At 50.4% G+C, this 24,376-nt stretch overlaps 3 protein-coding genes across 6 annotated transcripts in view; 2 read left to right on the plus strand and 1 right to left on the minus strand.

Annotated features, from left to right (window-relative positions):
- zbtb32 (zinc finger and BTB domain containing 32) overlaps positions 1-202 on the plus strand; it is a 23,235-nt gene extending 23,033 nt beyond the window's left edge. The window contains exon 7 of the mRNA XM_041225683.1: positions 1-202. This exon is cut by the window's left edge and continues 118 nt beyond it. Coding sequence (XP_041081617.1) covers positions 1-112 — 112 coding nt within the window. The 3' untranslated portion in view covers positions 113-202.
- Positions 203-3,679: 3,477 nt separating this feature from the next.
- On the plus strand, positions 3,680-9,849 carry igflr1 (IGF-like family receptor 1). 2 transcript variants are annotated; one of them, XM_041226488.1, is made up of 8 exons: positions 3,680-3,745; positions 4,694-4,883; positions 5,305-5,494; positions 5,865-6,027; positions 6,509-6,569; positions 6,858-6,977; positions 7,155-7,259; positions 7,861-9,849. In XM_041226488.1, exons 2-8 carry the CDS (start codon positions 4,712-4,714, stop codon positions 8,187-8,189), a joined length of 1,140 nt encoding a protein of 379 aa, XP_041082422.1. In that variant the 5' UTR covers positions 3,680-3,745; positions 4,694-4,711; the 3' UTR covers positions 8,190-9,849. The 2 variants fall into 2 exon arrangements, with proteins under 2 accessions (XP_041082422.1, XP_041082423.1); XM_041226489.1 differs by having other exon boundaries at positions 7,200-7,259.
- The window catches only part of kmt2bb (lysine (K)-specific methyltransferase 2Bb), a 36,308-nt gene continuing 20,614 nt past the window's right edge, over positions 8,683-24,376 (minus strand). For all 3 annotated transcript variants that reach the window (XM_041226484.1, XM_041226487.1, XM_041226486.1), the window contains exons 23-37: positions 24,026-24,184; positions 22,287-22,404; positions 22,033-22,111; positions 21,656-21,816; positions 19,209-19,367; positions 15,553-18,847; positions 14,912-15,010; positions 14,305-14,417; positions 13,843-13,983; positions 13,203-13,277; positions 12,491-12,668; positions 12,275-12,382; positions 11,888-11,971; positions 11,529-11,658; positions 8,683-11,401 (exon numbers count right to left, since the gene is read on the minus strand). In XM_041226484.1, the coding sequence (XP_041082418.1) occupies positions 11,126-11,401; positions 11,529-11,658; positions 11,888-11,971; positions 12,275-12,382; positions 12,491-12,668; positions 13,203-13,277; positions 13,843-13,983; positions 14,305-14,417; positions 14,912-15,010; positions 15,553-18,847; positions 19,209-19,367; positions 21,656-21,816; positions 22,033-22,111; positions 22,287-22,404; positions 24,026-24,184 (5,175 nt within the window). In that variant the 3' untranslated portion in view covers positions 8,683-11,125. The remainder of the gene's footprint in view (positions 11,402-11,528; positions 11,659-11,887; positions 11,972-12,274; positions 12,383-12,490; positions 12,669-13,202; positions 13,278-13,842; positions 13,984-14,304; positions 14,418-14,911; positions 15,011-15,552; positions 18,848-19,208; positions 19,368-21,655; positions 21,817-22,032; positions 22,112-22,286; positions 22,405-24,025; positions 24,185-24,376) is intronic.

Raw genomic sequence — 24,376 nt, forward strand, 5'->3', positions numbered from 1 at the left:
ATACTGCTCCAGCCTGTCCGCCATGCAGAAACACGTCAAAGCGCACTCGCCGGAGGACATCCCCCCGGACTGGAGCATCGACAAGACTTACCTGTACTCCTGCAGCGGCTGAGCGCAGAGCCCGCCGCATCGCGTCCCGCAGAAAGACCGTCTCTGCCCCATTGTCACTGAACGTATTGCTCGGTTTCCCGTTCCTCAGGTTTACCCCGGTGATTCTGCGCAGTTGGTAGTCGATGCGTTTCAAAATTGTTCGGAGTTGCGCAAAGTGTTCAACATTGATGCACTGGGTTTTCCTTTTTTTTTTTTTTTTTTTTTTTTTTTTTTGTATTATTATGAATTAATCCGCTTTCTCAATTTTTTTACAAGGCTTAGCTGTACCATGCTTTCACTGTCATTGACCATCCATGGACTGCAGTCAGTTCAGTGTATTACCACAAGAGGGCGCCAGCACCACACAGGTGACGGGTTTCAGCGTTGAATCTAATGCTGCTGGTGTTCTCTCCCGCAAAAAAATAAAAAAATAAAAAAAATACGGACTTTTACATTTTTTATGTTATTATGCATATTTACAACGTACTTAAAAATGAAGGTCGTTGTTACGCAAAGGGAAATAAATGTATTTAAGGAAACAGTCAAACTGAGGGCTGGCTTTGCTGTGTCAGGTCTATGTGTATTGTATTATTGTTAACAGGGAGGCAGACGCACTTCAGGGTGTCTCTAGACTAGAAGCACGCGTCCTAGCCTGCCACATTGAGTGAATCAAAGCCTCTGTCTGTCTGTCATACATTTGAATAAAGAGAGACAACCGCTTGACAAATTGCAAAGGCCCTTTAGCTGCGGTAAGTCGGTATTTGTTGATGAAGCGGTTATGTGTGGAGACTGTCTGAGTGTCGCCCCTACATTGAGCTGGCATTCTCTTTCGTGCCTCTGCTTGCCAAAACAGCAAGGACTGTTAAAACTCTCCACACTTTCATTAAATAATGTAGCGCGGAGCTGTGGCCAAACGCTTAGCATCACCTAGATGGTAAAAGTTAGTGGATCTTGAATTCCAGGACTCTAGCATCCACACTGAGATAGATATATATATATATATATATATATATATATATATATATATATATATATATATATATATATATTTTGACAACATAATTTAGATATTTTATTTAAAATCATGTAATCAAAGAAATTACAAATGATATCGCATAATGTCACATTTGTGTCAGTTTTTTTTTTTGGTTAAGTATATGGAAACATATATGGAGACATAACATTATTGCAGTATGAGATAAGTGCTGTATTATATATAATATCTGCAAACATCAGACAGCGTTACCTGCAGGCACTGAGGCCTGTGTCTGGAGTCTGTACTGCTGGACGGTGTCAGTTTGCAACGTGCAATTTCAATGAAATTAAAACTGAGCTGGTTGCTGTTTGGCATGTCTGCGGTTATTCTGTGATGCATCACGCTGTAGTAAATAACCGGACTGGGGTCACGGTGCCCGATTCCAGCAGAGCGCTCCTCCCTTGCCGGTCTGCGGAGACACACGCAGTGAACGAATCGCCCGAAGCTCGCAACAATAAAGGTATGTAGACGTCACTCGAATTCTCCCTTCAAAATCAACAGTCCCTTCTGTATATCCACACACGTGCAATTCCTCACACGAGTTCTCAGTTACTGAAAAATACAAACCCAGCCTTGTTCTGATTCAAAATTAGTCACTGCACCAGAAAACAAGCAAAACAAAATGCAACCTCTTCAATACTGTACCACGCTTTCACTCTGCTTTACCACACCTTGCTATACTTTTAGTACGGGGAGCTTTTATAAGGGTCAGTTTGCCGTTTCTTTAAAAAAAAAAAATTATATGCTTTACCATATTTCTGTGCTTTACAATGCCTCCCTATGCTTTACCAGACCTCTCTGTGCTTTACAATGCCTCCCTATGCTTTACCAGACCTCTCTGTGCTTTACAATGCCTCCCTATGCTTTTCTCCTTTACAATGCTTTACCAGACCTCTCTGTGCTTTACAATGCCTCCCTATGCTTTACCAGACCTCTCTGTGCTTTACAATGCCTCCCTATGCTTTACCAGACCTCTCTGTGCTTTACAATGCTTCCCTATGCTTTACCAGACCTCTCTGTGCTTTACAATGCTCTCCCTATGCTTTACCAGACCTCTCTGTGCTTTACAATGCCTCCCTATGCTTTACCAGACCTCTCTGTGCTTTACAATGCTTCCCTATGCTTTACCAGACCTCTCTGTGCTTTACAATGCTTCCCTATGCTTTAGAATACACCTCTCTGACACTGCTTTACAATGCACAGTCCCTATAGAGCTTTAGTCACTAGAGACACTGCGTGAGAATCAGTCTAGAGACACTGCTTTACAGTCACTAGAGACACTGCATGAGAATGCACAGTCACTAGAGACACTTGAGAATACACAGTCACTAGAGACACTGCATGAGAATGCACAGTCACTAGAGACACTGCATGAGAATACACAGTCACTAGAGACACTGCATGAGAATACACAGTCACTAGAGACACTGCATGAGAATACACAGTCACTAGAGACACTGCATGAGAATACACAGTCACTAGAGACACTGCATGAGAATACACAGTCACTAGAGACACTGCATGAGAATACACAGTCAGAGACACTGCATGAGAATGCACAGTCACTAGAGACACTGCATGAGAATACACAGTCACTAGAGACACTGCATGAGAATACACAGTCACTAGAGACACTGCGTGAGAATGCACAGTCACTAGAGACACTGCATGAGAATACACAGTCACTAGAGACACTGCATGAGAATGCACAGTCACTAGAGACACTGCATGAGAATACACAGTCACTAGAGACACTGCATGAGAATGCACAGTCACTAGAGACACTGCATGAGAATACACAGTCACTAGAGACACTGCATGAGAATGCACAGTCACTAGAGACACTGCATGAGAATGCACAGTCACTAGAGACACTGCATGAGAATACACAGTCACTAGAGACACTGCATGAGAATACACAGTCAGAGACACTGCATGAGAATGCACAGTCACTAGAGACACTGCATGAGAATGCACAGTCACTAGAGACACTGCATGAGAATGCACAGTCACTAGAGACACTGCTGAGCAGTCACTAGAGACAATGAGAATACACAGTAGAGACACTGCATGAGACACAGCACTGAGACACTGCATGAGAATACACTAGAGACACTGCATGAGAATACACAGTCACTAGAGACACTGCATGAGAATACACAGTCACTAGAGACACTGCATGAGAATACACAGTCACTAGAGACACTGCATGAGAATACACAGTCACTAGAGACACTGCACTGAGAATGCACAGTCACTAGAGACACTGCATGAGAATACACAGTCAGAGACACTAGAGAATGAGAATACACAGTCACTAGAGACACTGCATAAGAAAACACAGTCACTAGAGACACTGCATGAGAATACACAGTCACTAGAGACACTGCATGAGAATACACAGTCAGAGACACTGCATGAGAATACACAGTCACTAGAGACACTGCATGAGAATACACAGTCACTAGAGACACTGCATGAGAAGTGTTGCCAAAAACCTGTGTTTGCCTGCACTTCCTGTTTCTAGATGTTTATCGATGCGGAAATGCCACCCCCTTCCGCTCTCTTTTCCTTGTCTTGAAAAACACTATCAGGAGAAAGAGGCACAAGATTTCAGAGGTGAGTCAAAATACATTTTATTTCTCTCTCTCTCTGCTCTTCTGTTTTTTTCCTTTGGTTGGATGCTCTTCAGAAGTAAATCCTCAAGTATTTTCTCTTTGATTCTTGGGCAGTCGCTTCTTGTTTTCATAGTTTGGTTCAGACAGTGTCTTTGTTTCTTTGAACTAAGTGGACGATGTTAGGGACACTGTTCTGGCAGCTTTAGCCCTTCATATTTTAAAGTTTTTTTTGTTTACTGTTCCGTGGAAAAGTTGTTGACTGCCGTTGTCTTCTTAAGCAGGTAAGCACACACTTAACGATTTACAAAGCTGTTCAAAAAGTTATCGTGGATGGAAATGAGACTCCTATTGCAGAGCAGTTTTACCCATTCCAGGTTTAAACACGAGCTTGATTAGCCACAGTGTGTATAGGCAGCACACTCGGTGTGTCTTATGAAACCAGGAGTGGATCAGTCTGCTATGTAACGGGAGTCTTATTCCCACCCCTGTGATAATAACCAGCACTATTAGTACAAGTGATGGCTCATATTGCAAAACAGTTTATAAATAATAAAATAAAATGAAGTCTTATTTGTCTAACCCTTCGTCACTAAACGTTTCTTGTATTATTTCTGGAGTTTTTTTTAATGGCTTATGCAGTTGAGTGAGGAACATGTGGCTGTATTATATTTTTCCATTGTCTATAATCTCAATTGTTATTGCAATGGAAATTAGCTGTCAGACATTCTGTGAGCAGGGAGTTCCCCAGAGAGGAAAAACAAAATCAGCAAGATGCAAAACACCCCGCTGTGAGCCAGATCTCTTTCTCTGTAATAACTGGGGTTAGGGTTAGGGGTGGAGGTAATGGGCAGCGTCTCTAAAATGGGTTGCATTGTGGTTGGGAACTTCTCCTGCAGGATGCCTGGATCGTATAACACATCAATCCCAGACGTGTTATTTTTTTCCTCAGAGACAGCGCTGAAGGAATATGAAGCTTGGCTGGGAGTCGTCGGTTCTGTGGGCCGTCCTGCTGTCCTTCTGTCTGCACGGGGCTCTCTCCAGAACGCCCAGGACACTGTACTCCAAACGCTGTCCCGACCTCTTCTACTGGAGCGACCGCGAGTGTCGGGCGTGTGAGAGGGACTACCCCAGGGAAGCAGGTGCACTCCTCAGAATGACAAGCCCTTTACCGTGCTTGCAACAGAAAGGAAAACCACCACTAGGCATTTGCCACTTTGGGTTTGTCGTTTGAATTTACATCAAAGACCCTGAGAAAGACTTCCAGTCAAAACGTTTGTTGTTGAATTTAAGTTTTTTTTTTTTTAGCATTTCTAGATTTGAACTAAGTTCTGTTTTGATTAAAGTCTGAAACACCACAGCTTGTCGTCTTCTTGTTTAGATTCCCTCTGAGTGTCATTTCTTGTTTCAGTCTTCACATCCTGGGGACTTTTTAACATGTTTAAAGCAAACCCTGCGGCCTCAGTAGAGCTCTGAAACACCTTCTCTCTAAGAGCAGCCTCAAACAGGGTCTCCTGCCTCTCCAGAACTCCCCACCCAGCTTTCATTCCAATTCTTTTCCAGGAAAGGAATATTCACCAAACTGCGGCATCCCTGACGAAGGAGGGCGATTGACCACACCTCTGTGGCCCTGCGCTAACGGGACATACAACACTGGCGCCCACGACCTGTGCCAGCCCTGCAGCGAGTGCCATGACAGACAAACCCTGAGCCGCTGCAGCGCTACCAGGGACACGCAGTGCTGCGGAGAGGGGTAAGACAGCTCCAGACTACCCAGGGGCAGAGCTGTGCTTCAAGGGGATTTCTACCAGGTTCCTGGCTCTTCGCTGGGGAATCCACATGAAGCGTCGGCTCCCGCGGGTCAGGAAGGCAACACAACAAGGACTGAATCACCTCACTGCAGAACTACTGGCCAGTCACCCTGGCAGTTCACCCATGTAGAAGTTTCCCCATAGTAAAAGCACAGCAAAGTGTGGTAAAGCACAGTGAAAGGACTGTAACAGCATAGGTAAGGGTTGTAAAGCACAGAGAGCTAGGGGCTGGTAGCTCGCTAATATCCTTTGCGGAGCTCCTGGATGTGAAACCCGTTTCGAAGTTTGTTCGTCTCTCTCCTCTGCCCTCAGCGAGTGCCAGCCAGGCTGCTGTTGGTGTTTGGGCAGCGTCGGGGAGGAGTCTAGGAGAGCTGAGTGCCCACACGCTGACTTCTCCTGTATGCCAGCAGAGGGAATGCAGTGCCAGCAGTACCAGGAAGGGACCATTGACCCCGGGCAGAGCACCCGCCAGACTGTACGTCTGTCAGGCTTCAGTTTTACATGCGATCTATCATTGTGTTGAGTGCCAAGTGCTTGAAAAAGTAGTGTTGAGTTAATTTCTGATACAGAACAACTATGTGTTTATATATATATATATATATATATATATATATATATATATATATATGCATGCAAACACCGCCAGTTATAGTGGCGCTTCTAACATATACACACACAGGGTGTCCCATAAATCAACAAGGCAGTATATATTGTGCTGCCCAGAACTCCGATCACCCCACTGTGCACCAGCCTGTATGTGTGCAACGCCAATGAGTAGATAAAATAGACTGTCAATAAATACTAAATACAATCATATACTCATCTGCAGAGGTGCAGTTACTTCTGTACCTGTGTTTTGTTTTTTTTTTTCTCTGATGATGCTTAAACTCTCTCAACACCCCTCGTGTCAAGTCATTTCACGGTCTAAAGTCTGCTTCTTTTCTGTGGGTTGACAGCCCACAGCTCTGATGATGATGTCAGCGCATGGAACCACACCCCAGACAACAAGACCACCACGTGAGTGACTCTCAACACAGACAGATCCCACATGACCACGTTGCAACTGAGGAGGACTATTACACTTAAAACAAAGAAACGTAGTTTCAATGACTTACGACTAGCAGTCTCTCTTCAGTATAAATTGAATGAAGATCAGTCTTTCTCATTGTCTTCAGTGTAAACTCAGTGAGTTATGTTTCCACTGTTTCTAGGTCTTTAGTGGCATTTGTTTCTACAGGTTCAATGTCTTGTCCTGAGGTTTTGTGGACACCGCGCAATAGCGCCTCCTGTGTTTTCTCGTTGCAGATGTTTGGTGGTCAATGCTGGTGATTGTGGCTGTCCTGGCCTTCGTGGTGACGGGAATCCTCGCTTTGGTTTCTAAGAATTACAAGGAGCAGAAGGACAGACCCGAGCTCGCAGCGCATGGTGAGGCCGGAGCATTCTCTTTAGTTTATTTTGGTGTTTTGTAAATTTAACACTGTGTTATGGATTTACAGTGAATTGTCTTTTTTTGTAGGATAATAAGGTACACTGGGGCTGTGATAAATCATTAAGGGCAGTCGGCTGATTTCTGGTTTTCTCTCTTTCTATTCTTATGGTTAGCTTGTAAAGACAGCAACAGGGAATCTGAACTCTTACCTCCCTCAGACAGGCTTCACGACGGACCAGTCAAGATTTTCACTGACAAAACCCTGCATGAGATACTGGGTGAGCCTCACACACACACATTGCACAGTGCTGGTTTGAGGCAATGGCTCATGCTGTAAGCAGCATAACCAACCAAATGATTCAAGTTTCTGTTCATGTCCTGAAACTCCTGAAAGCTTTGCTGTATAGAAAGGTCGCTGCACTGTTTCAATAATTAACTGTGCAGCCAAGGACCTGCACATAAAAAATTCATTATTTCATTCTGGGGGGGGGGGTAGAGATTGAAGTCTTTCAAATCTTAAAAAGGAGGAGTCAAAAAAGTTCAACAGAACCAATACTTTAAATGCAGCACAGAAATCAGGACCAGAGAGGAGATACTGTGTGGAAATTAAGTGGAGACAGACTTAGCATAGAGGGCATGTGACACTTTTTTTATAGATTTGAGCAATTCTTATATTTATGCTTTTGAAGGTCTGTACAGAAGACTTGTTTATTAAACAAGAGTTAAATACAGTGATATACAGCTAGATACCCAGCCACGTTGTTTGATGCTGGAATCTGTCAAGACCTGACTTGACAAGGTTTTGAGATCCATCTAGAAGCTGGTGGTCTGACTGGCCTCCTCTCCTGCGTTTCTCACGTTCCGCTGTTGCATCTGCAGCACCCGGACTGCAGGAGGCGCCCTTGCGGAGGGTCCTAGATGACCTGGACGTTCTGGAGGAGTTGGTCATGCTGCTGGACCCAGACAGCCCCAACAGCAGGACCACGAGGCACCTGGCAGCCCGCTGCAGCTTCCCCGCCACCTGGATCAACTACACCTACTCCATGCGCGACAGCAAGAGCCCCTTGAAGGCTGTGCTTGAGGCCGTCTCCGCCAAGTGGCCCGACTGGACCGTGGGGCAACTGGCCAGGGTCCTGGCAGACATGGGGCGGAACGACGCGGTCAAGATCCTGGCGAAACTCCCCCCGGATTCCAGGGAGGTGCTATAGCAACCCCCCGCCCACCCGGAGATCCAAGTGCATTGAAATTGGCAAATACACGCTGTAGTCTGTATGGAAGACTTGCACATTGAACAGATCCAAAAAAAGTTATTTCACCAGAAAATTCAACAACTACATGCCACAGTAAACACTGTCAAGCTAATAAAACTCCCACCTCCTTTGTCATTTTATATCTATCCATAGCTCTCTCTCTATATAGAGAGAGAAAGAGAACAGGGATGTTAATAAGACTCCCAATGCATAGCAGATTGATCCACTCCTTCTGTTTAATAATAAGACACACCTGAGGTGGTTATCTGGAGGCTAATGAATCTCGTAGTAAAACCTGGAGTGGGTGAAAGCGCTATGCAGCAGGAGTCTTCTTTCAATCCCTGCTGAAGACTATAACCCCCCCTCCCTCGATGCAATACTGTGTGCAATTCAGCCAGAGCTCCGAACGCAACCTAATCCAAGACACAGACGAGACTCGGGGTTACTGAACTTAACTGTCTTCAAACATCTTAACATCTTTATTGGGCAAATGACGTCATAAATAAAAAAAAAGTGCATAGAAAAAGTAAACGGGTTTAGAAATATTTATACAACTATGTACAAAACCAGAGGTTTTATTTTAATACAAGGTAACAGCCAGTTCACAAAAACGTTTTGTTGTTTAAAAATGAAACTTAGCCACACATCTTGTGTCTTGACATATGGACCTATGTGTGTGTGTGTGTGTGTTTCAGCACATAACGAGTGATTCACTTCCTTCAATGCACAGACACACAGCTCTGGCAGCCCTGTGCCCTGCTCGTCGTTGGGTATTGAGGTAGGGTCTTTCACGAGGGAGTCACCTCCAGGTGCACCGCTCTGACCACAGGCTGTTCTTAACCCGGGGAGGGAGAGGGGGGCACCGTCAGGGAAGTCCTGCCCCAGCGCCTTCCAGGGAAGGGGTTAAAACGAAGGGAAGGTGTTTTAAAATCAAGGGTCTGAAATCAGTGGTAATCTAAAACATAAACCTCTTCCCTGACCGATGCAAAAAAAAAAAAAAAAAAAAAAATAAAACATCACGCTCTCGTCTCCTGATATTGCTGTGCAAGACTCTACTGTCTGTGCCAAGAAAACATTGCAAGAAGCAGAGAAAGGGATCAAAGGCCAGGTACAACTCCGCTGACAGAATCACCAACTACTCAAGTTGTATTTTTTTTTTCAACAGCAACACAAAAAAATGTAATAAAAAAAAAAAAAATCACTCCTTTGAATTCTCATAATCTCAGCGCAGAATGTCCCGAGCTGTAAATCCACAACAAAAAACTGTGAACATTTTGTTTAGTTAAATTTGTAAATGCTATTTACATATCATAAAAAAAAACCCAAAAAATTTAAATAAAAAAGGTGACTCTCTACAGAGAGAGAGAGTCAGCTCACATTCCAACCCTGGTTTAGGAGAGGGAATACAAAACACAAAAAACAGGCTGATTATCAAAAAAGCTGCCATCAGAAGAGAGCGTCAGCCAGTTAAACTCAAAGTATCTCCATGGAAATCCAACATGCTTTAGTGTCAAGAGCAGTCAGTCCGGTTTGGGGAGGGAGAAAGAGAGATACACAGTGAGCAAGCTTAGCACCATCTTTCACCAGGCAGTGGCTTTTTTAGCTAGGTGAGCAAGAATGAAGAACGAGACCCAGCACACCCTTACAATACCCCCGAGAATCACGCTAACAGACACAGTACCAAACATCTAACCAAGCCATTGTGGGCTTTCCTTCAACACTAATAATAACCGATGCTGAGAACAATGCAAGTGCTTTATAAAAGGTGGTTGTTTTTGCTGAGAGCACCAAAGGCGGGCCTTTCTGTGGAGAAACAGCAACAGCGCAAAAGGGCCTGTCAAATTAACATGAGCAATAATGAAAGTAAGGACTTGAGTGCCTGCAGGGGGCGAAACACACTTCCGTCTGCTTTCACAGCAGCCCCCCTCGATTAGCACCAATACTGGAACAGTTTCTGTTGTCTTAAGTTATTGAAATCCAGACCCTAAAACACTCAGTCCGGGTGTGTAAAACCAGCCAGCACTCCCCTTCCCCCCGCTAAGAGGACCAAACGAGAGGCTGAAAGCAGGAGCCGCCGCTGCGTCAGGCAGTCAGGAGGGGCGTGCGTTCAGAACAGAGTCGCAAAACCCACGCGACAACTTCAAAAGAAAGAAGTCTTCCCATGTACGGGAGGACATGATCACAAACTAAGGGCATGTCCTGCAATCTGGACAGACAACTGACCCCCAAAAAGTTTCTAGCACCTGTGAACCCGTGTAATGAGTAAAGCATCCCAAGAGCAGAACGGTCTAGTCTCGGGTTCATTTGTATTCCCCTCCCAGTTTTATACAGCTTGAGTTTTCACCCAGGACCAGCGTAACCCATCACTACAATAAAATCCCCTCTTTTTGACCAATTCAAAGCAGAACCCAAATCCCCCATTAAAAACACCCAAGGAGGTTTTGCTTCAGACCCACCTCGGGGTGGCACTGTGGTACACTTTTTTGGGATAGTGGAGGATTAAAATCACTTGGTATCGAGGGGTACGGGGACGACACATTGTTGGGGGGGGGGTGGCGGGGGCGGGGCGGGTCTGTCTTAACCTCTACACTATGAACCCTGAACCCCAACTAGGGTCTGTGTTCCCCCATCCCTTCCTGGACTCCACCCCTCTCTGGGAGTCTCTGTTCCCCGTCCCTCCCTGGACTCCACACCTCTCTGGGAGTCTCTGTTCCCCCATCCCTCCCTGGACTCCACCCCTCTCTGGGAGTTCTCTGTTCCTGTCCCTCCCTGGACTCCACCCCTCTCTGGGAGTCTCTGTTCCCCCATCCCTCCCTGGACTCCACCCCTCTCTGGGAGTCTCTGTTCCCGTCCCTCCCTGGACTCCACCCCTCTCTGGGAGTCTCGCTGTCCTGCTAGTTGAGGAAGTGGCGGCAGCGCTTGGCCCCACAGTTGCAGTGCAGTTTGCTGCTGGCGTCCTCGATGGGGAACTTGTAGTCGTAGGTGAGCTCCTCTCCCCTGTAGATGGTGCGCAGAGCGAAGATCACGATGTGCTTCTGGCCCTCCACGTTGATGACCCGCGAGTAGCAGTTGGGCTCACAGGAGTGGTTGATGAAGCGCGCCGCGTTGCCGTGCATCGTGGCGTCCACCACGTCGAAGTCGTCGATGCGGAACATGTAGCAGCCAATCCCCTGCGAGAGAGAAAGAGGGGGAATGAGAGAGGGAGAGAAAGAGTGATAGAACAGGAGGGTCTTGTGCGTAAACACACACAGAGATGCAGACACAAACGCACACACACACAGAGCCCACTCCCCTCACCTTGCTGTCGTAGTATTTCTCTCGTTTGTCCGTCAGCACGGAGCGGATGACGATTCCCGAGTACTCTATCACCATCTCCCCGGCGTCGATACTGCGCTTGCAGAAGAGACCGCGCCCGTGGATAGCAGACCTGAGAGAGAGCGAGAGAGCGAGCGAGAGAGGGAGGAGAGGGAGAGCCTTTATTAACTGATGTGTTCTTATTTTTGCGTTCCCTTTACCACTAAAAACACCAGCAGATGCTGCTTCAGTAAAACGGTTCCAAAGACTTTGTTTGCGACGGCTGCGTCTCTTTGTTTGGTCACTGCTGCTGTGAAAGCGAGCAGCGGGACAGGCGTTGTCGGGCGCTAGCTGTGCATTACCTGTACACTCCCACGGCTTCCTTCGAAGTCCTCTCCAGGTGCCGGAACCTCATGGCCATCGGGAGCTCCAGACTGGTGGCCCGCCTGTGGAGGAACAGGAGTGGTGTCATTCAGTCAAGCCAAGCAGAGCCGGCTTAAAAAAAGAGCATCGCTGTTTAATTAACTCAAGTGTAGATGAACGAAGGATGCAGACGTTCCGGATTCTAAAATAAATTTGGAATGCAGTTCCAGTTCACACGCACACACTCTACAGAAATCACAATCTCTCTACAGTGATCCGTTTGGTTGTAAAAACGGTAGCAATGGAGCAGAATTGACTCTGCTCTTGACCGTAGCAACGGGCTTGTACCCTTTGGAAAGGCCAGGGAGGGATTGTGGGACAGTTACCTGGTGGACTTGAGAGGAACCTCGTCCTCTTCCTCGTCGCAGGCCACGATGTCCGGGAGCTGCCGGTGCTGGGAGGCCAGGAAGTTAAACATGTCGAAAGTGGATTTCCTGCCAAAGCACAAGAACGCTGGTTAAACAAGGGGACCGGCCACACAGGTACACAACCCCCCTTCCCTGTGACACTTCATGAGACAGTGGAGTCAGGGGGGTCCCTACCTGAGGTACACCTCGGCCCGGGCACAGCCGCTGGGGTTGATGGGCAGCTCCTCCTCCAGGTCCTCCTGCTTGTGGAAGCAGAACTTGTGCCGGGAGCAGAGATTGGCACCGAACAGCTGCTCCACCAGGAAGAGCACGGCGTCGTGAAGCATTCCCAGCATCCGCACCCCGCTCACCCCTGAGAGAGGAGCACAACGCATGAGAACACACTGCCCCCAGAGAGGGGAGCACGCTAACCCCAGAGACGGGAGCACAACGCACACAGTAACACACCACACATGATACCACACACTGTCCATCTGTATGCCATAATTACATTTTTGCATATATTTGGAAAAACCACCTACCAGAGATGGCAATAAACTGCTTAGCAGTTTCACCCACTCCAGGTTTCACTAGCACCTTCAAATTAGCCAGTGTATATAGGTAACAAGCTCAGGTGCGTCTTATTAAACTCATAGCGAAACCGCTGTGGATGGACCAAACCGCTCTGCCATTGGGGGTCTTGCTTCCATCCCTGGTAATTAACAGTCAGGTCAAATCACACATCTATTACAGAAAACCGCAATCAACCACCACAGCCTAATCGGCACACACACGTTCCACCTGTACGCTCTGCACCACGCGTTTAACCCAGCAGCGCCTGGCTCCAGTATAATCCGTGCGCTTGCTGGTCGCTGCTGACCGGTAGCACAGGTTTACTCAGACACACCTGCGAAGGAGAGCTGCTTGAGTCTGGCAGCGGCTCTGGCTTCCTGCACCCGGTCCACCACCGCCCTCCAGGCCACTGAGACAGAAAGAGGAAGCAAGTTAGAGTTGGAGCAATAACCCACCTCCATCGTACATACAGTCCGTTTAATCTTCCTTATGTTGTCTGTACTGAAAAAAACCTCTTGCGCCCCCATGCTGTTCCCCATGGTTACACTACGCCTTTTAATTAAGACAGATCACACACCCAGGAACGCTACCCTTTTATTTGTATTCAGTGTGTACTGTCCCATCGTTTACCATGTTAATTACCAGGCTTTACTGTACTGTCTATACTATTCATGACTATGCCACCTTCAGTATGCTTTCACTGTGCTTCGTTACACTTTGCAGTGCTTTCACTGTGATAAACTTATAAGGGCACCGGCTGTTTTTAATTCTTCAGTCTAATTAATGCCATGTCAGATGGCAGAAACTTAACGAGCCAGCATTTCAGCCCACTGAATTACATGTAAAAGGACTGAACCTGAGCAACGCATTCTCACTCAACGAAGCTGGGAGCTCCGGAGTCGAGAGGCAAGTACGTGTCAGTATGATTAAGTCCGCTGCCCCCCCCCCCCCCCCTGCCAGCCAGCCAGCCTCACCTTCGATGCTGTCCGCCTGGATGTGAAAGCCATCTTCACTCTTGATCTCGAAGCGGAGGTGGGGCCGGTCCTTTGCCGACACCCCCTCCTCCTCCTCGGGTTCGGGAAAGAGACCCTCCTCATCGGAGCTCGGCACGGTGCCTGAAACACACACAGGGTAAACTGAATTGCACAATACTGCGCTCTAGCAGGGAGAAGGGTTTTGCACTGTCCTTCCAACATGCTCGCTGTGTGACACTGCCGTCACAGAGATTCTGTCCCCACGTCGGGGAGATGAGATCCACGGTCAATGGCTCCAACTAAAACCATGAATGCAGACGAGCTCGGCTCTTTTGCACTGCGGTTAGGGGGTGGGGGTGCAGGACCTCTGCTCACACCCAGCCTCCTCCGGGCCCTGTTACAACGGCAGAAACGACGATCAAAAACCGCAAACCACACGAGGGGGAGCCCGGAGTCGCGTACCAGAGTATTTAGTCCAGTCCGTCAGGGAACTTCTTCCCACTCCATGCCAGTCCCTCAGCCTCTCGTTCTTGGGATCAGGGAGCCGGGCAGAGATGGAGTCCCAAGGTGCAGGTCTAGAAGAAGGAAAGGGAACATTTTAAAAATCACCAGGGAATGAATATTGAGACAGAGAATATCGTGTCAGGATAACGATGGGTCTTTATTTAAATGGGTCACTGGATCTGACCGACTGAAGGGCACAGACATTTAAACTAACAGTCAACTCATATTTCCAAACCTGCGCTGGCCCCGCACCCAACTCCCCTGGTTGAGGGGTATGACAAATGCCCACAGCGCCGGGGTTTGAACAATCAGGCTCCTGGTAAACATGCACCGAACTGATCGCGCTCATCTCTTTCTGCAGGTTTATCAGACTTGCTATAAAAAGGGCAGATTGTATTTATTTTCTTGACAAGCCTGGTTTCTCAGATCATGCAAGCGCTTTGCTTTAATTCAGGATTAGTTCTGTAGCCTGGTCCCGGGCGCAGGGGCTGGCAAGAGGAGATTCAAACCCTGTCGTTGTCTTTGGTCAGACATTTCAGAAGCTGCTACAGAGTTCAATACTCACCCCATGTTCTTCAAGTCACTAAGCCTCTCCTCTCTGGGCTTGTCCAAATCCAGCACACCTTTCACCGTGGGGGTCTTCATGCGGACTCTGCACAGTTTACTGCAGACAAAACACAAAGCTTTGGTCTGGTTAAGCTGCAGGGGTTAAACTACGCAGCAAATCTACAGAGAACCCTTGAGAAACCACCCCCAAGCGCTGTGCGTCACAGTGATCCCCGGAGCTGGAATCTGCAGGACTTTCCGCTTCTTATTTTTTGAAAACCCCATTACTTAAATGTGGGGTGCGCATCAACAGCAGGGTCTGTAGCGTTTGAGATGCGTACACGCCAGCACTTAGACACAATGGGCTCGAATGCTGATGCCATGTAAAACAAGATCAAGTCCCAGAGTGTCTGACTGCTGTCAATAAATAAAAAAAAAAAAAAATTATATATCAGAATTTCTACATGTTCTTAGTGGCGGTGGCAGGTTAATTTCATACATGACTTGTAGAAAATTACATAAAACAGAGTAGTGTTCCCTCAACATACAGCAGTCACCATTCAATAACTGATCTTTTCATGTTTGTTTTCTGATGTGCAAGTCAGATAACGAAACAAGCACTGTACTAACGTTAAACTAACATTAAAGCATCGCCCTTACCTGGAGGCTGTGAAGCCACTGACAGCATGCTGGGTGTCCAGCAAGCCAGCTCTCTCCACAGCTTCCAGATCAATCTTGGACTTCTTGATGGCATTGCGGTCCGACAGTGACGAGACCCTCTTGATGCGAACTTGGGTTCGAGGCCTCTGGAGGGCAGCGAGCGCAAAGGGTACTGGCTCCAGCAACCCGGGGGCCGAGGGGTTGAGCGTGTTGGCCCGGCTCAGGGCTGGAGGGACCCTGAAGTGAGGTCCCGAGCTGGAGGTCGCACTCAGGATGCGGGGTCCCACGTTGGGTGCCATGCTGGGCGGAGGCGGGCTCCACATCCCAGTGCTCCTGCCAGCCACCAGATTGACCGCGGGCAGCAGGTTCATCATCGGGTCACGGGCGGTCCACGAGGGAACCCCGACAGGGCCGGGGGGCGGAGTCGGCTGAGACTGGACGTAGAGCTGCCCCAAGTTGGACTGGCAGACGGAGACCGACGCTGTTTTTTTAAGACAGACCGAAGCCTTTAACGGGGACAGCCTTTTCTTTTTGGGCTGCTTCTGCGCCTTTTGGAGGTTCTCTATGCTGGGCGCCCCGCCACCACTGCTGGAGTACGCGATGTACCGAGTCGCGGGGCCCTGGCCTGCTGCGAGGTGCTGCACCAGGGGGGAGCTAGAAGCAGCAACAGCAGCTGGGGCAGCTGCAGCTCCGAACCCCACTGGGGAAAGAGGGCTGTGGTGGGCGGCCTGGCCTCCCCCCATGGCGGAGAGGTTCCCAGAAGCCGCCAGAGTGCTGGCGAGGGCGTTGCTCTGAAGCAGGGACTTGATCTGCCCGATGAAGCTGAGGGAGGGTGAGTTGGCCCCGGGGAGATGGAAAGTGTTGTCGGTGGGGTTCTTCACAAAGATCTGGCCGAACTTGTTGACCAGCAGAACCTGAGGGTTGCCGTCTGGGTTCTGGCCCCCCACCTCCCTCACCGTGAGCAGGGTGTGCCCCGATAGCGTGGGGGCCGCGGCTTGGGGCTGCGGGGTGCTGAGGTTCAGGGAGATCACTCTGCCTCTAGGAGCCGGAGCCGGCTGCTGCTGCTCCCTGGAAACTGGGACAGCGGAGCCATAGCCATTAATCAATATGGGAGCGGCGGGCCTGACGGGCTGGCAGAGCGCTACCTCCCTTCTCTTCACTTCCGGGCTCTGGACTCCCGCGTGGGCCGATGAAACGATGGTAACAGCTGGGGTCCCTGGAGGCACAGAATGGGAGGAGAAGATGGGCAGAGACAGCTGGCTGTACGACGCCAGGGTAACTGAGCTGGCAGTGGAAACGCAAGCCAGACCTCTGGGGAGCTGAGACTGCAGGGGCAGCGTGGTTTGGGGGGCAGGAGGAGTCACAAGGGCGCGTATCGCAGGCACGGGTTTCAGATGGTCTTTCGAACCCAGTATTATCGGGGCATGGGTCGCCCTACCAGGGGGCACTACTGACGCTGCTGTTGTTGTTGGAAGGACGGATGAAGCCTGTGTAACTGGTCCCGTGCTGATTTTAAGAGGGGCAGTGGCTGTAACATGGGTGGTTTTAGGAGCTTCTGCAGAGAGCTGTGTAACTGGGACACTGCTGCTGCTACTACTTGCTTCAGGGGGCGCCACAGAAAGCTGCACGCAGGCGAGACTGCCATCTTTAGGAGGGTCCGAGCAATCTGCTCCAAGCGACAATGAAGCGCTGCACTCAGACGTTTCGAAAGACACCAGGGAGCCGTCCTCCGCAGAGACAAAGTGTCCACTGCTGGGATCCAGAAAAACATCCTTTGGAGCTTCTGGAAGCAGAGAGGAGGAGGAGGAGGAGGAGGAGGAATCCAAAGGTGCCAGAGCCTTAGCTGAGGTTTGAAGATCAACGCTCTCCGACGGTGCTTCCTTAGACATGGAATCACCAAGGACTGGAGCTTCCAAAGCCTTGCTGGGAGCTTCGGAGGACGAAGGGCTGCTTTCCTGAGCCGGGTCCATTCCGCAGACCTCTGCGCTGGAGGGACCGTCCAGCTTGGGATGGGAGGCAACCTCCTCGGACACTGCCGTGCCTGGAGGAGCAGCCTTCAAGTGATCAGGTGTCTCTGCAGCAGCTTCCATCGATACCACCAGCGCTGCTGTCGTGCTCACGGTAGACGTCAGACACTGGGGCTCTCCGCACTGTTGTTCCTTCTCCAGCCCGTTGCTGGGCTGAAAAGACGTTTCCACATCATCTGAAAACCCGGCCAGCCCAGGTGCCTTCTGTTCCGCAGAAGACCCGACAACGGTCTTGGAGGTTTTAGATGCGTCGGTCGCGGGGGCCACGCTGGCGTCACTTTCCGTACCGTCATCCACGCCATCCAGCTGGCCGATAGCCCCTCGAGATGGGGGTTCTGCTGCAGCCGCCGCCTCCCCGGCCTCCCTAGCGGGCCCGTGGGCAACCACGGTGCGGGTGAAGTCGTAATAGTTATCCATGTCCTCATCGGAAGAAGAGTTCCCCCAGTCCTCTGCACCCCCCTGCGGTCTGGCTCTGATGAGCGCTCGTTTTTGGTTGCTGCCGGCGCCGGTGCAGCTGCTACCGAAACCGGGGTCTTGGTTCTCGGCCACCTCCCCGACCACTATGTGGGCCCCGCAGTGCAAGGCCAGGTCGTCGTTCAGGAGGCTCTCGTCAAACTCCAGGTCTCCGGCCACGTTCAGGACAGACTCCACGTCAAAGTGGGGAGCGTAGGGGAAGTCCTGCTCGCAGACGATCCGCGCTTCCTGCCCGGGGCCAGCGTGGTCCGGAGAGGAGGCAGAGCCGTTGGCTCCGGCCAGGTCCGTGTCGGAGGGCTCCAGGAAGTCGTGGGGCACCTCCGGGGAATCCTGGTGGAGGATCCCGAACTCCGAGTCGAAGGGCTTCGGTTTGGGGAGCTGGCTTCCAGGACCCAGGGGGGAGAAACACAAGCCACCGCCCCCGGCTTTGGGACTGCCGCCCTGCCAGCCGTGGAGGGGAGACTCTGAGGTAGACAGGTGGGCAGAAACAGCAGTCGCTGTAGACCCCAAAACAATCATGGAGGAGGCAGAGCGACTGCCGGAACGGGACTGGGGGGAGGTAACGGGACTCTCGTAAGGGGATAGACCGGCAGCTTTAGAGTGCAAAGCCCCTGCCCTGAGAGTTATGGGTCCTGAGGAGTGAGGGGTGCTGCCTCCTAAAGGCGGGGAGGCCATGCGGCCACGGGGCGCAGCGTGGTGGGAGAGCGGGCTGTGTCTTCGCGGCCGCCTGGTTATGGTCGTTTCGTCCAGGTCGCTGACGGTTGGGATATGATGGGACTTGGATTGGGCACTCCCTGGGAAGAAAAGAAGGATAGAATTCCAAGCTGAAAGGGTTAAGGCTAACAGTACTCACAGGCATTAGATCATCAGATCACTTGCAGTCATCTGTCAGCACATATAAATATTCTTAAAAAAATAATAAAAGAAACTGAAACAACTTAAAATAAGTTTTCCTTCACATACATAAGTGTGAATTTGTTTGTGTTTCTTCTACTCGAATTGTTTGCCGTCCAATTTTTCCAGTTATTTATTCGAATTGCAGTCGCTGTGCTGAAGAAAGCCCCAACCAAATTCCTTCACAACTGGATAAGCGGTTCCTCTATATTCAAGTACAACCACAGGCCCTGTCCGCTGCAGAGAGCTGCACTTCCTCACCTGGCGACGGAAGGGGCCGGTAGAGCCCCCCAGCTGGACGGCGGGTCTGGGAGTAGCCGGCGATTTTAATACGAGCCCCAGACTCGGGTTTAGAAACCGGAGCCAGCGGGCTTGACGGAGTCTCCACGGGCGGGGGCATCTCTCTCTCAGGCGCTGGATCTGCAAGACAAAACAAAAACCGCGAACACCTGTTATTATCCACGACTGTCAAAAACACAAAAAGTTTCTAACGAGTGTTTTTTTTTTTTTTTAATTTTTAAATCTCTGACAACACTGAAAAATGGCTTCTGAGCTCAAAATAGGGCTGAATAGACACAGACGCCTTCTCACAACATCCGCAGCGACGCCTTCTCACAACATCCGCAGAGACGCCTTCTCACAACACCCGCAGAGACGCCTTCTCACAACCATCCGCAGAGACGCCTTCTCACAACACCCGCAGAGACGCCTTCTCACAACATCCGCAGAGACGCCTTCTCACAACCATCCGCAGAGACGCCTTCTCACAACACCCGCAGCGACGCCTTCTCACAACATCCGCAGAGACGCCTTCTCACAACACCCGCAGAGACGCCTTCTCACAACATCCGCAGAGACGCCTTCTCACAACATCCGCAGAGACGCCTTCTCACAACATCCGCAGAGACGCCTTCTCACAACATCCGCAGAGACGCCTTCTCACAACATCCGCAGAGACGCCTTCTCACAACATCCGCAGAGACGCCTTCTCACAACATCCGCAGAGACGCCTTCTCACAACATCCGCAGAGACGCCTTCTCACAACATCCGCAGAGACGCCTTCTCACAACATCCGCAGAGACGCCTTCTCACAACATCCGCAGAGACGCCTTCTCACAACATCCGCAGAGACGCCTTCTCACAACATCCGCAGAGACGCCTTCTCACAACACCCGCAGAGACGCCTTCTCACAACATCCGCAGAGACGCCTTCTCACAACACCCGCAGAGACGCCTTCTCACAACATCCGCAGAGACGCCTTCTCACAACATCCGCAGAGACGCCTTCTCACAACATCCGCAGAGACGCCTTCTCACAACATCCGCAGAGACGCCTTCTCACAACATCCGCAGAGACGCCTTCTCACAACATCCGCAGAGACGCCTTCTCACAACATCCGCAGAGACGCCTTCTCACAACATCCGCAGAGACGCCTTCTCACAACATCCGCAGAGACGCCTTCTCACAACATCCGCAGAGACGCCTTCTCACAACATCCGCAGAGACGCCTTCTCACAACATCCGCAGAGACGCCTTCTCACAACATCCGCAGAGACGCCTTCTCACAACACCCGCAGAGACGCCTTCTCACAACACCCGCAGAGACGCCTTCTCACAACACCCGCAGAGACGCCTTCTCACAACACCCGCAGAGACGCCTTCTCACAACACCCGCAGAGACGCCTTCTCACAACATCCGCAGAGACGCCTTCTCACAACATCCGCAGAGACGCCTTCTCACAACATCCGCAGAGACGCCTTCTCACAACATCCGCAGAGACGCCTTCTCACAACATCCGCAGAGACGCCTTCTCACAACATCCGCAGAGACGCCTTCTCACAACATCCGCAGAGACGCCTTCTCACAACACCCGCAGAGACGCCTTCTCACAACATCCGCAGAGACGCCTTCTCACAACATCCGCAGAGACGCCTTCTCACAACATCCGCAGAGACGCACGCCTTCTCACAACACCCGCAGAGACGCCTTCTCACAACATCCGCAGAGACGCCTTCTCACAACATCCGCAGAGACGCCTTCTCACAACATCCGCAGAGACGCCTTCTCACAACATCCGCAGAGACGCCTTCTCACAACATCCGCAGAGACGCCTTCTCACAACACCCGCAGAGACGCCTTCTCACAACATCCGCAGAGACGCCTTCTCACAACACCCGCAGAGACGCCTTCTCACAACACCCGCAGAGACGCCTTCTCACAACATCCGCAGCGACGCCTTCTCACAACACCCGCAGAGACGCCTTCTCACAACATCCGCAGAGACGCCTTCTCACAACCATCCGCAGAGACGCCTTCTCACAACCATCCGCAGCGACGCCTTCTCACAACACCCGCAGAGACGCCTTCTCACAACACCCGCAGCGACGCCTTCTCACAACATCCGCAGCGACGCCTTCTCACAACCATCCGCAGAGACGCCTTCTCACAACACCCGCAGCGACGCCTTCTCACAACCATCCGCAGAGACGCGTTCTCACAACCATCCGCAGAGACGCCTTCTCACAACATATGCTAGCACATGTGCTTGAAGCACTTTGTATGTTGCATTGAGAAAGGTTTCACAAACAGCCTCAAGCTTGCAGCCCTTTCAGAAACAAATAAATGCACCTACTGTACTGAACGCTGCACAAGACAGGAGCGGAGGATCAACTAATAAAACACGCATCCTCCCAGTCAGCGATTACCTGGGGTTGCACTGGGGCTGTGTGCAATGGTGTGGTTGTCTCCCTGCTCCGGAGTCTCTTCCACTGGCTTCTCCACGGCTGGCGGTCGGACCTCCGTCACTCGACAGGTGTACTTGCAGCGCCTCCTGGGGTCCAGCGTGCTCCAGTACCACCGTGAACACCTGATGGAAGGGGAGATGATTACCAGACCTCCGAACTGCAATCGCTCCTCAAGCAGTGCCTTCTACACAGACAGAGGAGAAATTCAAGGACGGCACAGCCCCTTCACACAGGAGAACCTGTGTGGAGTTCAGCCTGGACTGGTTAGAAGCAGTGTGGTCCCCTCCCCCCTTCACCACCCCGAGATCTTTGATCAATGGGTTTTGTATTTTGCTTACTGGTATCCGACTGGAATCAGCTTCCCCTGGTAGACAGACAGCTCTGTCAGAACGCCCAGGTTGTCAATATGCAGAGAGCCTACACAGGAAGAGAGACAGAGAGGGGGAAACTGTCAGTAAACCGAACAGCTGACTGCTCACACACACACACACAAAAATCAGGTATCCTGGGATAGCGTTTGTGCGAATGTCAGAACGGGACACAGTGGTCCAAGGCAGCTGACAGGCAGTCAGGGAGGTGGGGTCAGCCTTACCGATCATCATGTTGATGGACTCGGGTTCCAGGCCAGTCAGGAACTTCCTCTTTAAGCTGATCCCATCAAAATCCACGTAGACGCGGCGCAGCACCTGAAAACCCTCGCCCGAGACAGTCTGAGGAAAGAGACGAACACAGAGATATAACGTCCTTCGCATGAGACGTAAAAATCGAGGGCCTACTGCGAGCAACTCTGCAGCAGCAGCAGCTGTTGATGATGCAGAGTTCACCCCCCTAGGCTCTAAATCGCTTTGGATAAAAGCATCTGCTTAATGACTAATTAATTAAAAATGATTCATATATTACACAGCCACTACTGCGTTAAGGACGACAAACTTCAAAACTTTGATTTTCAACAGACACAGCTTTTACCCTTTGATCCAATTCAATTTATTTGATCAGTGGGTGTATTTAGACCTGACTCCCCACACACACATATTATATATACACATATATATATACACACACACACATATATATATATAGACACACATAGACGAGGCAAGGGTACAGCACTGCACAGAGCTGGATGAACCAATTACTCGGATCAAGCTCTCCACAGGGTAGGGTCGATGGCATCGATCGGGCTGCTTTAGCACCCAGAGTGAAACGAGCGAAGATACAGCTGCTTTGGTTTGTGTGGATCTCGGTTCTCCACTGAGTCTAGTGTGTGTGTGTGTGTGTGTGTGTGTGTGTGTGTATGGGAATGGTAAACCAGCATGATCGACAGAAGAGACCCTCTCCTGACTCAGCCCCTGGTTTCTGTGGAGAAGCTGGATCCTGGATGATGGCTTGATCTGCTGGCAGAGACCCTCTCCTGACTCAGCCCCTGGTTTCTGTAGAGAGGCTGGATCCTGGATGATGGATTGATCTGCTGGCACAGAGACCCTCCCCTGACTCAGCCCCTGGTTTCTGTAGAGAGGCTGGATCCTGGATGATGGATTGATCTGCTGGCAGAGACCCTCTCCTGACTCAGCCCCTGGTTTCTGTAGAGAGGCTGGATCCTGGATGATGGATTGATCTGCTGGCACAGAGACCCTCCCCTGACTCAGCCCCTGGTTTCTGTGGAGAGGCTGGATCCTGGATGATGGATTGGTCTGCTGGCACAGATACCCTCCCCTGACTCAGCCCCTGGTTTCTGTAGAGAGGCTGGATCCTGGATGATGGATTGATCTGCTGGCAGAGACCCTCTCCTGACTCAGCCCCTGGTTTCTGTGGAGAGGCTGGATCCTGGATGATGGATTGGTCTGCTGGCACAGATACCCTCCCCTGACTCAGCCCCTGGTTTCTGTAGAGAGGCTGGATCCTGGATGATGGATTGGTCTGCTGGCACAGAGACCCTCTCCTGACTCAGCCCCTGGTTTCTGTAGAGAGGCTGGATCCTGGATGATGGATTGGTCTGCTGGCACAGAGACCCTCTCCTGACTCAGCCCCTGGTTTCTGTAGAGAGGCTGGATCCTGGATGATGGACTGATCTGCTGGCACAGAGACCCTCCCCTGACTCAGCCCCTGGTTTCTGTGGAGAGGCTGGATTCTGGATGATGGACTGATCTGCTGGCACAGAGACCCTCCCCTGACTCAGCCCCTGGTTTCTGTAGAAAGGCTGGATCCTGGATGATGGACTGATCTGCTGGCACAGAGACCCTCCCCTGACTCAGCCCCTGGTTTCTGTAGAGAGGCTGGATCCTGGATGATGGATTAATCTGCTGGCACAGCTCTTTGGTGTGACGCTCTTACCTTGCCGCTGGTGAGTTCCCGGTGCCGCTGGCAGTACACCTTCCTGTCCTCCTGAAAGACACAGTTCCGGGAGCGGGCGCACATGAAGTGGTAGTTGCCCTGGCAGGAGGTCAGGCAGCATCCTACCGTGGCACCTGGCTGGTGGCACTTCTCACAACGCTGGGGAGGGGAGAGGAGGGAGCAGAAAGGGGCATTACAAAACCAAATGTAAAAGTTGATTTTAAATTCTCTATTCAGCATCTTTTATTTATTTATTTATTTATTTTAAGTATTTTGAGACTTCCAGATGAAACGTTTGACGTTGAACTGATTAAGTTTCTCTTAGTAAAATTAAACATAAAACAGCAGGGA

This window comes from Polyodon spathula, chromosome 24 (genome assembly GCF_017654505.1).
Source record: "Polyodon spathula isolate WHYD16114869_AA chromosome 24, ASM1765450v1, whole genome shotgun sequence".
NCBI lineage: Eukaryota > Metazoa > Chordata > Actinopteri > Acipenseriformes > Polyodontidae > Polyodon > Polyodon spathula.